At 34.8% G+C, this 17,051-nt stretch overlaps 1 protein-coding gene across 3 annotated transcripts in view; it reads left to right on the top strand.

Annotated features, from left to right (window-relative positions):
* Nucleotides 1-17,051, top strand: part of LOC100241661 (anaphase-promoting complex subunit 1) — a 39,094-nt gene that overhangs the window by 16,018 nt on the left and 6,025 nt on the right. For 2 of the 3 annotated variants that reach the window (XM_010659957.3, XM_059741627.1), the window contains 17 exons: nt 2,042-2,125; nt 6,623-6,715; nt 6,896-6,955; nt 7,359-7,457; nt 7,780-7,920; nt 8,225-8,305; nt 8,618-8,689; nt 12,120-12,191; nt 14,518-14,611; nt 14,682-14,764; nt 14,908-14,964; nt 15,122-15,199; nt 15,349-15,470; nt 15,550-15,710; nt 15,911-15,987; nt 16,064-16,180; nt 16,279-16,380. In XM_010659957.3, the coding sequence (XP_010658259.1) occupies nt 2,042-2,125; nt 6,623-6,715; nt 6,896-6,955; nt 7,359-7,457; nt 7,780-7,920; nt 8,225-8,305; nt 8,618-8,689; nt 12,120-12,191; nt 14,518-14,611; nt 14,682-14,764; nt 14,908-14,964; nt 15,122-15,199; nt 15,349-15,470; nt 15,550-15,710; nt 15,911-15,987; nt 16,064-16,180; nt 16,279-16,380 (1,593 nt within the window). The remainder of the gene's footprint in view (nt 1-2,041; nt 2,126-6,622; nt 6,716-6,895; nt 6,956-7,358; nt 7,458-7,779; nt 7,921-8,224; nt 8,306-8,617; nt 8,690-12,119; nt 12,192-14,517; nt 14,612-14,681; nt 14,765-14,907; nt 14,965-15,121; nt 15,200-15,348; nt 15,471-15,549; nt 15,711-15,910; nt 15,988-16,063; nt 16,181-16,278; nt 16,381-17,051) is intronic. The other variant, XM_010659958.3, reaches the window with a different exon arrangement.

The following is a 17,051-nucleotide window of genomic DNA, read 5'->3' as shown; positions in this document are numbered from 1 at the left end:
TAGGGTTTGTGAAAATTTCTCTGAGGAACCAAGCTTTATTAGGGAAGTGGCTCTAGAGGCACCTTAAGGAAAGTTCTGCCTTTTGACACCAGGTTAACTTGAGTATCTATGGGACATATCCTAATGGATGAGACGCCAACAATATAGTCAGATGGTCACACTATTGCCCTTGGAAGGCCATTGCACATATGCTCCAAGTTTTTTCTACACACACTCGCTTTGTGGTGAATGATGGGATCAAAATTTGTTTTTGAGGAGATCTGTGGTGGGGGGATCAACTTTTTTGCTTACAATTTCCAAGATTTTTTAGAGTCATCACAACTAAAAACCTTCCTATTTCAACTATCTTGTGGGTAATAATTTTTGTTTGTCTTTGGATTTCACCTTTCGTTGCAATCTAATTGATGCGGAGATTGTGGATCTTGAAAGACTAGTGTTCTTACTTTCCAATGTTCATTTATCTCCTTCTGTTCTAGATGCGAAAGCTTGGGTTCCATCATCTTCAAGAGTTTTCTTAGTAAAATCGTTTTTTTCAGCCTTATCCTATTTCTCAAATTTTGTTCCTTTCTAACCAACTAATTTTGTGGAAATCAAGAGTCCCATCTAACGTCAGTGCCTTTGCATGGTTAGTGGCACATAAGAAAGTAAATACCAATGATATGTTATAGTTGAGAAGACCTTACAAAACCCTTAACCTTGATTTGTGCATCGTCTGTAGGGAGAGTAATGAGACGATTGATCATCTTTTCTTGCATTGTTCGATTACTTTGGGATTGTGGCATAGGATGTTTTCACAGGTTGGGATGAATTGAGTTTAGCCAGGCAATATTAGCAATATGATGGTGATTTCCTTGAAGTGTTTTGGGAATTCTATTAGAGGCAAGACTCCTTGGAGGATAGCGTGTCTCTCTTTGTTGTGGAATGTGTGGAGAGAAAGGAATGCTAGGATTTTCCAGAATACTTTGAGGACGCTGGACTTGATGTGGGATTTGCTTCAGTTCTATGTTTCTTTTTAAGCTTACTGTATAAACATTTTAAAACCCTATCCTTTGAGTGTTGTTCAACTTAGCTAGCTGTCAATATGTACACCCTTGGGTTGGGTTTACAGGTCTGGTTTTGTTATACTTGTATAGGCCTTTTGTCTTTTTTGTATAGCCCTCGTTGTTTGGTGGAGGTTTACTTAGTTCTTTTGGTTAGATTTGTACATCATGGGGAGCACTTTTCATCCTTCTCATGTTTTTTCTCAATTAATACAATTGTTCATTTCTGATAAAAAAAAAAAAAGAGAGTAGAAAATGAACTCAATTCTTGTACTTGGGCTTAGGTGCATCTATACATATGTGGTTTGTGGCCAGAATTTAATAGTCTACTAATGAACCAGTTCAATGCAAGATTTCTGCATCAGAAAATTTAGATGAATATTTAGGTGTTGGATCAGCTGATTTGACTGCCTATGGAAAGATATTTTATGGAAGTGGAAAATTTTACAATTAAGCAGTAAAAAATTCTTCTGAGAATGGTTATTTTTTGGCTTTATGAATTGTTTGGTTTGCATGTATCCTGTTGTTTATCCATATTTCAGGTCTGAGAGACAATTCCTATTCCAACTTTCAATTCTATGGATTGGTCGTCAGATGGTCAAATTTCACCTATAATATTCACATGCAGAGCTAATAGATCTCCTTTTCCCAATCCATTGTCTCCTTGATTGTAATTGTTTGTTAATATTCATTTATCCGAGTCTATCTAATTTGACCAACAACTTCAAGAAATTATGTCATCAGTAATTATCACTTTTGTGCATCTATTGGAGTGGGCTATCACAGTTAATTGCTGCTAATATAATCTTCATGTTCAATTTGTTTGTAACACATCACTTCCTGACAAGAGCTGAACTTAATTCCTATAGACAATATTCATTGGTTAGTTCTGTTCAATCTTACATGCTTTTCCTTGCACATTTTTGGTTATGTTGTTTTAGAAGTAATTATTGCTTTCCGTTTTCATCCTTGTACTTGATAGCTAGTTTGATTTTTACTAGGTTAGACGCCTTTTGTGCTCTGCAAGACCCGTGTCAATTCAAACATCAGTTAACCCCAGTGCCTCTGATCAAGATGTCCAACAGGTACACACTTTCTTTTTTTATCCTTTTTGCATTCTTTATTATCAGTTCTTTTCTCTGATGCATTTTTGCTTTTGTTTTAGTTATTCAATTAACTTAATTTGACTAATATAATACCTCTGAAACCTCAATTGGGGTTGAAGCAAGAATGAGAAGAAGGCTTGCATTGTGGAAAAGACAATATTTGTCAAAGGGTGGGAGGATTACCCTCATCAAAAGCACTTTGGCCAGCATGCCGATTTACCAATTGTCTCTTTTCCGCATGCCTAAGCTAGTTGTTAAAAGGCTTGAAAAGCTTCAAAGGGACTTTCTTTGGGGAGGGGGAAGGATGGAAAGAAAGATTCATCTAATCAATTGGGCGGTGGTGTGTACCCAAAAGGAGAGTGGGGGCCTAGGTATTTGGAAAATTGATCTTTTGAATAAGGCTCTGTTGGGGAAATGGATTTGGCGGTTCGCCATTGAGGAAGATGTTTTCTGGAGACAGGTGGTTGGGGTGAAGTATGGTCGGTTGGGTTTTGGTTGGAGAACAAAGGAGGCCCGCGGAACGTTTGGGGTGGGGGTTTGGAGGGATATATTGAAGGAGTCGTCTTGGTGTTGGGATAATATTGAGTTCAAAGTGGGAAAGGGGACTAAGGTGAGCTTCTGGACTGACCATTGGTGTGGTAATGAGGTGCTGGCCCAAACTTTTCCTCAGTTGTTTGAATTGGCAGTCCAAAGGAACGCCTCAGTAAATGAAATGTGGGATTCTAGCCTCGGCCAAGGAGGTTGGAATATAAGACTCTCTAGAAACTTTAATGATTGGGAGCTGGACGCTTTAGGTGAGCTACTGCATTTGTTGAGGGATTTGAGGACTTCTCTTGAAGAGGACGCAGTGATTTGGAAAGGAGATAGTCATGACCTTTTTCGGATTAGAGATGCCTACAAGCTCTTGTCAGGGTCTAATGTCATTACCTTCCCGAAAACGAGCATTTGGGTGGACAAGGTCCCAACCAAAGTTGCTTTTTTTGCTTGGGAGGCGTCTTGGGAGAAAGTTTTAACTTTGGACAAGCTTCAAAGATGGGGATGGCAGTTTCCTAACAGGTGTTTTTTATGTGGTTGTGAAGAGGAAAATGTAAATCATATACTTTTACACTGTACAGTTGTAAGGGCTCTCTGGGAGATTGTCTTGGCCTTGTTTGGGGCTAATTGGGTGTTCCCAGAGAAAGTCAAAGATATGCTAGTCAGTCGGAGGGGCCCTTTTGTGGGGAGAAAGAGGAAAAGGATTTGGACTTCCATTCCGCTGTGTATTTTTTGGACGGTTTGGAAGGAGAGAAATAGATTAGCTTTCAGGGGGGGCTCTCTAGCTATTCAGAAGCTAAAGAATTCTTTTGTGTGTAAGTTGTGGAGTTGGGCTAGGGTGTATATGGGAGAGGAGTCCTCTTCGCTTATAGGATTTTTGGAATGGCTCGCCGCTCCCTAAGGGGTGGTGCGTGTTGGTTGTTGGTTTAGCTACTGTGTATACGTCCTGTATGTCTTGTGGCTTTTTGCCTTGTTTAATATATTTGCGTTCACTTATCAAAAAAATTGAGAAGATTTGTATGTAGAAGAGCTTACTGGTTAGTCTTTGGTTACCAAATTTTTGGAATACCAAATTTTAGGACTTTTTATGGATAAATGAATAGTTTTGTCATTTTATAAAATTTTATGAGGTTATAAACATTTATATGATAAATTTTATGAGGTTATAAACATTTGTGCGACAGATTATTTTTTTAAATCAATACTAGCTTCTGGCAGCTTTTCTAGCAAAAGCGACTTTGTTGCCACTTTTAGTGAAAGAGATTGTAGGTCACAATTCTTTAATGCAAAGGATCTCTTAAATGCAACCAAACAGTTTCAGGGCCTCTACTGCGAGTTAGGGTTTGCATGATCTTGGGCTGAAACATTTTTAAACATTAAATGAAGTTCTCTGTTTATGTAAGTTGAAACTTGAATAATGGATGCAAAGATTCCCAACATATTGGACAAGATGGTAAAGTTGCTGGGCGAGTGAGGATCATCTAGGATTAAGTGCCCTAAAAATGTATTTTAGAGTGTTCATATAGAGTTCCCATAGTTGTTTGGTAGAAAAGAAAAGGAAAAAGAAAAAAGAAAAAAGAAAAAAGAATAGAAAATAAAAAAAAGGAAAAAGGAAAAAAGAACCAGAATTGCTTGACTGTGTCCACTGACATCACCTTCTAATGGAAAAGAGAGAATACAAGCATACCTTTCCACTTATTAGCTAGTTACAAGTTTACAAACTCAACACATATTGCTTTTTTTCTTAATTGCTCTGGACCCGGTTTTCATGATGCTTCTACTGGAACGTATCAACTGTTGTGGCATAGGAAATTCCAGATTTTTGATGGCCACCATTAGACTGATCATAGTGATCCTAGTATTGAACAGTTTCATCATCTCTTGAGAATGAAGAGAGGTCTTGCAGAATTTCATCAACTCATTTTGTAATAAAATAATTACAGTAGAGGTAAAGCAAAATTCAATTACACTTTTGATTTTGCAACTCAATTCAACCCTTAGACATGATGTTGTGGGAACGATCAAGTTGGTTTTTTCTAGAAGGCAGTGATGTACTTGGATATATGAAGGGGTTTTTTATTTTTAATAAAAAAACAAGATATTCTTTTATAAAGATTTAGAAGTACATGAGAGGGATGATAAATCCTACCCAAATAAACAAACTTTGATCAAAAACAGATGAATAAGATTTCTCCTATATACCACACAAAACTATACAAAGAAATTGTGGTTCTGCTCTCCTTAGAGATCAACACATATGCAAAAGTGGCAGAAACTTTGCTACAAGTTTTGCTATGTTAACCCTTTATTTACACATTCCAGTTAAGCTGAATAACATTGAGAGGAATGCCCTTGAAAGCTAAAATTGTTGAGGCTCAAAAAGAGGAATGGAAGTAAATTATATCCCATATCGACCTTGTACTTACCCATTTATCCTAAGAAATCCTTACATTTCTTTTTCCTGCCATGCGACCCAAACAAGTGAGACATGTAATTTGCCAAAGGGTTTTGCCTCTATCTATACCCCCAAATCTCTAAAGGAAACGGTCATCATGTCACTTATGCTCTTGGGTGGAGCTCGATCAAGCTTGACTAGCTTGAATAATTTATGCCAAAGAGTCAAAGTTGTTGGACAGTGTAAAAAGTGATGATTAATCGATTCACCAGTTTTCATACACATAGTGCAATAGTGAGGATTAAGGGGTTTGTAAGGTCTTCTCACTTGTGGCAAGTTGGTGGTGTTGACGTTCTCGTTGGCCACCAACCATGCATAGGCCTTGACCTTAGATGAGGGTTTAGATTCCTGTATGAATTTTGCTGGAGAGAAATGAACAAGAGCTGGTGGATTGGACTAGGTTAAAATGAAGGATTTTGCTGTAAATATGCTTGAAGAAGAGAATGACCAAGCTCTCTTGTGAGGGACAAGCGGAATCAAGTGCGCATGAGAGAGAGTACATGAGTCTTTCCAAGCCCTCTATCTCTGCATTGGTGAGGTTATGATGGAAGATAAGGTTTCAAGTTAAAGGGTAAGAGGTCCCAAGAATTGATGAAATCAATGATTTTCTAATGGTCAGAACTATCAAAAGATTTATTGAGATCATATTGATCTATGAAGAAACTTGTAATTGTAGAATTGGAGGCAGGTGCTATCCTGATCGTAGCTTTCAGGCGAGTTCTGTATTTTATAAGCAGGATTGGTGCTGCCTGGCAGCACTAACAGAGCTATGCTGAAGTGATCTGTTTCTTTTGTGCCCTCTATCTTTATTTTATTTGAGATGATAAGACTTGCCCAAACATGGCAAGCACCTTGGAAAGTAATGCAGACTGTGTTTTCTGGACATGTATAAGATACTTAATGAAATTGAATAAAAATGATTAGTTTTATTTTATATTTTAATCTTGAGAGGATGCTCCCCTACTCGGTTAGAGAGGCTTTGCTAGGATGACATGGTTTTTTCGTGGGTAAGAAAAGGAAAAAGGCGTGGTGGGCTGCTCCTTTATGCTTTTTTTGGACTGTTTGGAAGGAAAGAAATAGTCGGGCCTTTGACAATGAGGGGTGGTCGATTTAAGGGTTGAAGTTCTCCTTCATTTGTAATCTTTGGGCCTAGTGCAAGTTGTATATAGTTCCTAGTCTTCTATCCTTTGTAGACTTTTGTGGAGGGGTTGGGTTCGGCTGAGGGGGTTATTGTTGGTGTCCCTCTTTGTTTTTGTGTTGCCTTAATGTGTTTCTTTGTATGTGTTCTATGTACTTTGAATCGCTTTTTTTGGCGTTACTTCTTATAAAATGTTTTTGAGTACCTATAAGAAAAAAAAAAATAAAAAAATTTAATCTTGATACCCTTGATATTCCTTCTATGACCTTTTTCCCTCTTTACTGGATGCACCTTCCTTTATGTGCTTTTGTCTCATTTAGTTGCTTCTGTTATGCTCTTACTTGTAAAGGCTCAGCTATGGCAGCTTGCACAAAGAACTACTGCTCTTCCTCTTGGTCGAGGAGCATTTACTCTTGCAACCACTTGTACTCTTTTAACAGAGGTATTCCCTTTTGTTTCACCAAATGCTTCTCCTGTCAGAGATTATAGTTGCCTTGTTTTAATTTGGGGATTTATTTTTACATTTCGATTTTTCTTGTAATTTTCTGGTCTTATGTTCTTCCATCGATTTCTTATGAATACATTTTTGGTTCTAATAGAATCCCTTGAAATTTCTTTGCAGGCACTCGCAGTCCCAAAGCTTGTTTTAGCAGGTCGGTTGCCTGCTCAACAAAATGCAACTGTATGTTCATATTAATTTCATTTAGTAGTTTACTGACCTTTTTTTTTTTCTGTGACTGGTTTTGGTTTGGTCATGCTGTATGTGTAATGTTCAGATGCTATTAAGTTCACTGGGTTTTTTCTTGTTATGGTGAACTGAGGAAAAAAAATCTTTCATGAGAAATTTTCTTATATTTGATTTGTGTTATTTATGATTTTGAAGAAGCTGTTTAAATTGAAACTTTCTTTTGCACAGTAGCATTGGCTTTTGAGGGATATATATTTCTTCATTATTATTGTTAGTAGTAGCAGTAAGTTTTTGGTTTTATGTTCAGAAATGCTGCAAACCATCCTGCATGATTTAATACATTTTTTTAATCCTTTTGTACTTTCTGTTTTACATAGAGATTTTTTTCCCATGGTAGGTTAATCTTGATCCAAATATACGGAATATACAAGAACTGAAATCTTGGCCAGAGTTTCACAATGCTGTAGCTGCTGGGCTTAGGCTGGCCCCTCTTCAGGTTTACCTTTATATCTCAAGATCACATAGCACTTCCTTTTTTAATATTTTAATTTTGTTATTTTTTAATTTTTTTTTAAAGAAAAACGCATTTTGCAGATTAATGGACTTCTTTTAAAGATTTTTTAACAAATTACTTTTGTAGTAGTATTACTTGTTTTTGTTTTGTAACCTTTACCATAGAACTGATATACATACTTTAAAGTGGTATCTAATTCTTTAGGCATTTCTATTTGTTTAAGCAATGAGTTGAACTCTTTTCCCCTATTTCCCTGTTTTATACTCCATATTTTATGTTTTACATTTTAGTTACTCATTTTCAGGGAAAAATGTCAAGAACATGGATAATATACAACAAACCTGAGGAGCCAAATGTTGTTCATGCTGGACTTCTCCTTGCGCTAGGATTACATGGATATCTGTGTGTTTTAACCATAACTGACATATACCAGTATTATGCACAGGTTTAGTATTCCATGAGTGGTTGATGTCATCTTGTTCTTCTTAATCCATAATTCCAAACTGTTTTTTTTACTCATAGGATATTCTTGAGTGGTTTGTTATTAACTATTTTTACCATTTTCATCACTATGACAATAACTACCAGTATCACACCTCCACGCCTATTTTTAAGATTTGCAATATACATTTACACTTGGTTGTTCTACTTAAGACTCCAAAGTTACGAGTCTACTTAGTGCATGCCAGTGCCCCCCCAACTCTCTTCTCCTGTCCATTCTTGATTTGTGTTCCAATTTGTCCTGATAGGTACATGAAAGCACAACTGTAGGATTAATGCTTGGCCTGGCAGCTTCTTATCGGGGGACCATGCAACCAGCAATATCAAAGGTAAAAGCATGTGCAACAAAACTGTAATGCTTTCCTATAGTATACTTTTTTTTGGATTTCGTATCATTCTGTTTCATGACAAAAAAATAATAAAACCAACTTCTAAGGTGTTGACTACATATATGCTTTTGGTTTATTGTCATCAGAGCCAGTTAAATGATGACCGATAAGCTAATACTTAAAATAAAAATTTATAAGACACAGAATAATAATTACTGAAGTCTGGCTATATATTTCCATTCTTTATGATGTTCTCCATAAGTATTTGTTGCTAACACTTTGTTCTGAACTAATTATATTGTTCTCTGGCAGTCTCTTTATGTTCATATACCTGCTCGCCATCCATCTTCCTTTCCAGAATTGGAATTGCCGACCCTTCTGCAGGTATGTAGCATCATTCTGCAGTTGTTATATGCCCTCTTGAAATTTACCTTAAAGTTTTATTCTTCTGGGTGTTATTTTATTTTATTTTTTTATCATTCCTATTTCAACCCTGTTGTGGAATAAAAAATAATACTCACAACACACACACATATATGTTCATGTTTTTAGCTGAATAGGCCATTCTTTTTTCATTTTCTCCACTGGTAGAATGTCGGTTTTCCTCTCTTCTGTAACATTTCAACTTTTAAGTCTAGGTTGGTGTCGCATAGGAAATTACATTTTTATTTTTATCAGAAACAAGAGATGTATATATTTATATTAATGAAAACAAGAGAAGGACAAGGAATCCGTCCTATGATTACAAAAAACCTAATAATAATATGGTTGACGTCCTCTACCATACAAGGAGTCTATGCAAAAGGTTTAAGCTACAAAGGCCATTCCTCTCAAGGATCTCCACACTCTTTTGAATTACACACTGCAAGCCAGTTTAGTTGGATAACCCTCAAAGGAATGCATTTAAAAGCCTTGGTGCATGAGGCTCACAAAGAGGAATAGAAGTGAAGTAAATCCCACAACCCCTCAGTTGTCCCTCCCTTATGTGCCACTAACCAAGCAAGGCCTTAACCTTTTTTTTTTTTTTGATAGGCAAAAGCACAAAGATATATTAGAAAAAGGTGCTTGAAAGGCAACCCGGAGCATACAAGGAGTATACAAGAGACACCTAAAACAAACAACAAAAACACAAGCACTCACCGGCCCTCAACAAGAACCCAACCAATCCACAAAGTTAAACAAAGATAAGGGGCCTACAACTATAGAAGAATTAGCCCAGGATAAGAGATTACAAACAAATGAGTTTTTCAATCTTTGAGTCGACCAAGTCTCATTATCGAAGACTATCCTATTTCTTTCCTTCCAAACTGTCCAAAATAAACAGAGAGGAGCTGCCCGCCAAACCTTTCTATGATTCTTGTCCTTAAAAGAAACACAAGCAAGGCCTTAACCTTAGATGAGACTTTTGAATTCTATATAAATTTGGCCAGGGAGAAAAGAACAAAATTTGAAGTATTGGACAAAGCCATGAAGAAAGATTTGATTGTGACTAAATCATGAAGAGGTCAATGACCACACTCTCGCATCTCGGGTGGATGAAGCCAAGTGCATATTCTTGCATAGGAAATTACTTTTTTGTGACCTTTTTCTTGAGAATTTATTTGTCTCATGCAATTCTGTAGAAATTTATTACTAGATCTGGTTCTTCATCATGGATTTGCACCATATGCGAGCGTGTATACACTAGATTCAAATGGATGATGTCTATATGTGTGAAGTTATACTTACATTCCCATATATGTTAATGCTTGCATGTGCTTCTATTTATATGGATGCATAATCATTTTGATTTAAAGAATTATTGATTTCTGGGCTTGTAGTTGTCTATTTGTATGTGTCTCTCCATCATCATTCTGTTGATTTTTGCTTTAGTTATGCTCAATGGCAAAGTCTATGTTGGGGTCTGCATAGAAAATGGAACAAAGATCTTATGTCGCCTAGTGGTGATTGGAATTTTACCTCAAACCATTTGGCAAAGGGATCAAACCCTTCTTTTTGTATAATTTTTCTTAAAATTTTAGGAGAGCCAGGTCCCCTTCCCTCATCATCACTTGGCTTTGCCACTGGTTTCACTGTTACCTCAAATGGTTATTTGGATTGAAACCAGGGTTCAAAATCTTGGTCGAGATCGGTACGACTCGGCTAAGTCGTATTCGCCTCGGCCATGGCCGGTACCAGATCGATACCCAAGTTGGATATTTTTTCAGTTTGTGAACAAACTCGGTTGAATTGAAGATAAATGAACAGTCTCGGAGTGAATCCCATGGAAACTTTGAGACAACTCCAAGATCATGTTGAGACTAAGCTATTTGGGTAATTGGTAATGGAAGAAAAGGTAATATTGGGGTAGAAATGGTGGAGAAGATGAGAGGATCAAAATCCACGAAAATGAAAAATACAGAGAGTTAGAACCCTGCATCTTCTTTCCAATTTGCATCTTCATCCTTTAGGTTTAGAGGAGAAATGGGTATCTTGAGAGAGAAGCAAAATAGGGAAAGCCGAATTGAAGCCCTAGGCATGAATTCACACAGAGAATAAGAAACAACATGTAGAGAGTGTGAAACTTAGAATGATCGGAACAGATGAAGAGAATGGGGAAGCCATTAGAGGATTCCTACCAGGTAGATATTCAGCAATGAATTTGAATTGTAGAGAAAAGTGCAAAAGCCCTAGCTCTTACACCCGACCTTCTCTCTTTGTTGTCTTTGTAAAATTCCAAACTTCTTTGTTTTCAGAAATTGGGAGACAACTATTGCTATTTCTGAGCACGTGGTATATATGAGAAATTAATTTTGTCTTAAATTCACACATGCTTCATTTTCTAAAGTTAAATACAATATAACAAAACTTTTATTAATAAAACTATCAGTTCAAAGCAATCCACTGGTCATTGCTTTGTGACAGGCTCTCCTGCTAGGGTTGGTGTTGGTTTTTCAAGCTATTTGGGTATAGAGGAGAAATGGGCATCTTGAGAGAGATAGGTGTTTGAACGGTGAATGGGGGTTATGGGTAACTAATAGAGATGAAGATTTGGGTTTTAAATAATATGTATTTGTTTTTTAAGTAGATAATGAGTATTTGGTGGGGATTTGGGTTTTAAATAATTTGATGAAAATTATAATGATAAAAAATGAATAATGAATATTAGACTTATATAAAAAAAATAGCAAAATGAATATTTATATAAAATTTAAAATTAATGAATATATTTTATAAGAAAAATTATATTTATTTTTTTAAAGATGAATCATGGTTTTATTTCTTTAATAATTGAAAATATTTTTTAAAAAATTCAAAATGTTTAATTTAAACATTTTTTTATAAAAAAATTTACTTTTTATTATTTTCATCTTCAATAAGAAATATTTATTATCAAGTGATTAAATTAAAATATTTTTAGAGATTTTTAATATTATTATAAATCATCCCAAAAGTATGCTTTTATTATAATTTGAATAATTTTAATATAATAGAAGTTTATTTTATTAATTTTTTACTCTACTTATTTGTATTTAATTTTTTAATAATTTTCATAATTTTTTAAAATTATTTTGAGCTCTTAAATTATAATTTTTTGCGTATCACCCGATACCGATCCGAGACCGATGTGCTTCAGGACCTCCCGAGTCAATGACCGATACCGCGACTTTGAACTATGATTGAAACTGCAAAAATAATGGTTATCTGCATTATTTAGTGATTCTTCTGACATTGATTTTGATCTTTCACTATCTTTTTGTTAATATCTGCATTATTTAGTGTTTCTCCCGACCTTGATTTTGATCTTTCACTATCTTTTTGTTTGATTTTCCAGTCAGCAGCTCTCATGTCTCTTGGGATTCTTTTTGAAGGATCTGCTCACCCACAAACTATGCAAATTCTTCTGGTACTTTGTGTTATCTTGTTTCCTTGTTCCTTGATGACTTTGTATTTGAATGTTCTCATTTATCATCTCCATATATGGTCAAAAAGCATGTTTATTAGGCGCCTAAAAAAATGAAAAGAAAGGAAAAAGAAAAATGAAAAAGAAATCTGTTTAATCACTACTTTATATATGTATAACTATTGAAACTTGTTGATATGCATGCCACTATATTTGAGCTTCTGACAAGTGGTTTGAAAGCTTTTACACACACTAGTGGTTTGAAGGCTTTGACAAACATGCAGAAGTGGTTGGAAAGCTTTCACACAGACGCTTGCAAAGGCACACCCATAGAGAGATCTTTATCCTTTTTTGTAACCAATGCTTTTTTGTTTTCCTCTCACACTCCATTTAGTACGGGAATAAGCAAGTCTTAATGCTTCAGTTCTTTGTTTATTTCTTCTAATGGAGAGAGAGAGGTAGAGAAAGATCGTTTTCCTTCACCCAACAGTTTTTCTTTTTATGCTCATACTCCATTTTGTACTTGAGGAAGAGTCTTACAAAGTCCATTGTCTTTGTTTGGTTCATTTAATGAAGAGACAAAAGAGAAATAAAGGCTTTGTTTGGAAACTATTCTTAAAAACCGTTTTCTAACTTAGAAAACATGTTTAACACATTTTTGGAAGAAAACAGTTTTCAAAGAATCTGTTCTGAAAACATACTGTTTTGGAGAACAAATTTTAAGCATTTTCAGTTGTTTTAAAAACTTTTACAGCGTACATAAATGCTTAGTACTTTCATTGAGAATAAGACCTTAAAACTATTATTCATATTTGAGTTCCTTAACATAGTTTTGTTCTTGAAAATAATAGAAAACTATTTTTAAGAATTGTTCTCAAAAACTGTTTTTGAAAACATTCCCAAACAGACCCAATGATTTCTTTAAGCTCAAAAAAATTTCCTCCTTAAAGTTGGAGAGACTTTGTTTTGTAAAACTTAGTACTAATTACTTAATGACTTAAGTTGACTTTAAGTTAAATTGCTCTTAAGTTGTTGACTTAAACTTATTACTTATTTTTTACTTTCAGCATTAGGGTTGTTTGGTAAAGTTAATTTAATTTTATTCTAAATCATCAAATTGACTTACTTACCCTTGTTAATTTTAACTAATGCTTATACTTTTACTAATCTTAAGTAATAAATTTATTTGTTAAAAACTTGTATTTAATCTATTGAAGAAACATAAGGTAACTATAAAAATATTTACTATAAAAGATGAGTTGTAAATGTAGAGTCATAGTTGTGAAATATATTTTCATTAAATGTTGGTAAATGAGGTAAAAGAGATTTGAGATTAAGAATAAGTTAACTATTTTGACCTAATACTTAAAGTCATTTTTGACTTTAGGTTGTAATATTAAATTATTGTACCAAACATGCTTAATTTACTTAATGATTTAAATTAATTCATTAAGTCATTAAGTTGATTTTCCAAACAATCATTCAACCAATTGAAAAGCAAATATTAGTTTCAACTCATTATACCTTGCAATGGACATTCCAACCCAGATTTTTGGCAAAACAACTTAAAAAATTTGAAACATTATTTTATTTTTCTTGAATGAAAAGAAGTTTCTAAGGGTATATTTGGGAACATTTTTGAAAGCAATTTTCAAAAAATAGTTTTTATGAACAGTTTTCAAAAACAATTCTCTGATTTTTTTAAAACAAAAGTTTGTTTGGGAGCTTGGAATGTTCTCAATTTGTTTTATGTGTTTTTAAATATTCCTTAAAAAATTACTTTTATTGGTAATGTTTTATTTTGATCGCTTTCCATATTTGTACAATGATTTCTTAAAATAACTCTCTAGAAAACAAGTAAAAATAGCTGAAAACTATTTAAAATATGTTTTCAGAAACATCTTGCTTTTAGAACAAGTTCTCAAAAAACTGTTTTTTTGTCAAAAAAATGTTTTCTATCAAAAAATTACCAAATGTGTTTTTGAGTTTGGAAAACATTTCCTTCACAGGCAAGTTTTTACCATCCCTCAAATGCACTCAAAAGACAATATTTAACAAAGATTTTGATGTATCTATCAAATCCAAAGAGGTGGCAATTGGACATCCCAAATAAACCTTGGGATATTAAACTCAAATTCTGTGATGGATGCCAAAAATACATGCAGACACAAGATTCTAATAGTATCAATGATTACTCATGTTGTTTCTTGATATATTTATATGTTGTAGTATATTTTATACTCTGGTCAGATGAACTTATGCAACATAATGGGGATCGTTTCTTTACTTCCAGATTCTTCATTTATCATCAGATGTTGCTGTTTTACAGGGTGAAATAGGCCGTTTAAGTGGTGGTGATAATGTACTTGAAAGGGAGGGTTATGCTGTTTCTGCAGGATTTTCATTGGGACTTGTTGCATTGGGTATGTGCTTTTATTTAATTAATCTCATGAAAATTTTACTTATAACTAACCATCTTCTGTTCAACCATAGGTCGAGGGGAAGATGCGCTTGGTTTCATGGATACTTTAGTTGATCGGTTGTTTCAATATGTTGGTGGCAAAGAACTCCATAATGTATAACTTCGGGTTCTATTTTTCACTTTCCTTTTTTCCTCAATATTTTTTTCATTGTGGATGATACAGGTTGAAACTTTAGTGCCATTACAACATTTCTATCTTCAATGCTACACAATAAATTTTTATTTTATGTTCACCAGGAGAGATTCCTACCCTTGACATCATCCACAGATCATCATTATCGTGGTGCTGGGCAGGTTGGTAAATTATAGATCCGACTTTTGGGTGCAATGATGTCTCCATAATTTACATCTTGGATCTGAAAATATGCTTAAATAAGAAAGCCTTTTCACAACAGCTGGTTTTAATGGATTTTGTTTTCTAATTTCTATTTGTGATGCTGTTGCATTTTAGGTGATGGATGGAACCCCAGTCAATGTTGATGTCACTGCTCCTGGAGCTATAATTGCTCTGGCTTTAATATTTCTGAAGGTAATTTTGTCAATAGGGATGCTGTTTAATGGCTGTTATAAGATACTTCCACAAAAATGTACACAGTTGTTTTTATTCTTAATTCAGAATGCTTGACATCTTGCTAAACATATTTCAATATATTCTCATCTATCACTTCCTTACTACAGACTGAATCAGAGGTGATGGTGTCTAGGCTTTCTATCCCTCATACACAATTTGATTTGCAATATGTGAGGCCTGATTTCATAATGCTTCGCGTCATTGCTCGGAATTTGATAATGTGGAGCAGGTAATGTTATTCATACAAACTAGTCAATTGGTGAACTTACTCATCAGATTTTCACTTTCATAACCTTTTTTTGTTATAGGGTTCATCCGTCTAAAGATTGGATTCAGTCTCAGATCCCTGAAATTATCAAAAATGGGGTCAAAGGTCTGGGTGATGAGATTGGTGATACTGATGAAATGGATGCAGAAGCTTTTGTTCAGGCATATGTCAATATAGTAGCTGGAGCTTGCATTTCCCTTGGTAACGTCTTTTGTGTTTCTTATGTCTTCCTGCTTGAAGTATAAGTCACCAACTGCCATTATGCCATCCATTAATTGCTGATTTAGTTTTACTATATGTTTAGTTGCTTTCTTGGATTTGGAATTTCCCGCAGCAAATTATTGGGTGATGTAGTTAGATGCTTTCTTTGTCCTGATGTTTTTTAGCTCAATTGTTGGCAGGGTTGAGGTTTGCTGGTACAAAAAATGGAAATGCACAGGAGTTACTTTATGAGTATGCTGTCTACTTTCTTAATGAGGTCTGATCTTCATTGTGATGATGCTCAACTCACATTTACCAGTTCACTGGTATTAAATTGTCCATTTCTATGTTAGCAGATAAAGCCTGTTAGTATTGCAAGTGGAAATACTTTACCAAAAGGATTGTCTCGTTATGTCGATCGAGGCTCACTGGAGACCTGCCTTCACCTCATTGTTCTTTCCCTGTCTGTGGTGAGTACTTTTTTTTTTTTTTAATATTCTTTTCTGTTTTCTTTCATTTGATATAAAAAATGTGGTAAAGCGTTTAATTGTGTGATTCTGGGAATCAGGTTATGGCAGGTTCTGGGCATTTACAAACATTTAGATTATTGAGGTTTCTTCGCAGTCGAACCTCAGCAGATGGACATGCTAATTATGGTTTTCAAATGGCAGTAAGTTTTTCTATGACATTATCAGGAGATCTCCTCTTAAGATGAATTGCCCCTTGCATCATGCTTTTAATATCATATTTTAAGAGGTCAAACCTCACTGATGGGATTGCTCAAAATTTTCTTAGCTCTCCTGAAAAATGCCAAAGACACAAAAACTTTCATGGGAACAAACAATTCTATTAGATTTTAAATGTCAATTCTGTAATTTTCAATCACTTATTTTTTTTTTTTTTTTTTTTTTTGATAGGTAAAAGAGATTCTATTAAAAAGAGACACCAAGAAGGCAGCTCAAGAAATACAAACCTATACACCCTCCTTCAAGAGAATACTAAAAGAAACAAAAAGCCCCAACATACACCCCTAATTAGAGCCCATCCAATCAATAAAATTAGCTATAGTTAGAGGGCAATCAACTATGAACAATTTTGTTTCAGCCCAAAGAGAAAAAATAAAAGAGTATTTCATTCTTTGAATTGACAACGTATCATCCTTGAAGGCCAACCGATTCCTCGCCTTCCAAACCGTCCAAAAAATGTGCAAAGGAGCCGCTCTCCACACCTTCTTACGCTTTTTGCCCACAAAAGATCCATGCCAGCTTAGAAGGGTTTCCTTAACAGAATAAGGCAACACCCAAGATACCCCAAAAACAGTAAAAAGAAGATCCCATAAAA

Source organism: Vitis vinifera, chromosome 13 (assembly GCF_030704535.1).
Source record: "Vitis vinifera cultivar Pinot Noir 40024 chromosome 13, ASM3070453v1".
NCBI classification, from domain to species: domain Eukaryota; kingdom Viridiplantae; phylum Streptophyta; class Magnoliopsida; order Vitales; family Vitaceae; genus Vitis; species Vitis vinifera.
Note: the sequence above shows the minus strand (reverse complement) of the source record. Positions and strands in the feature narration are given on the sequence as shown.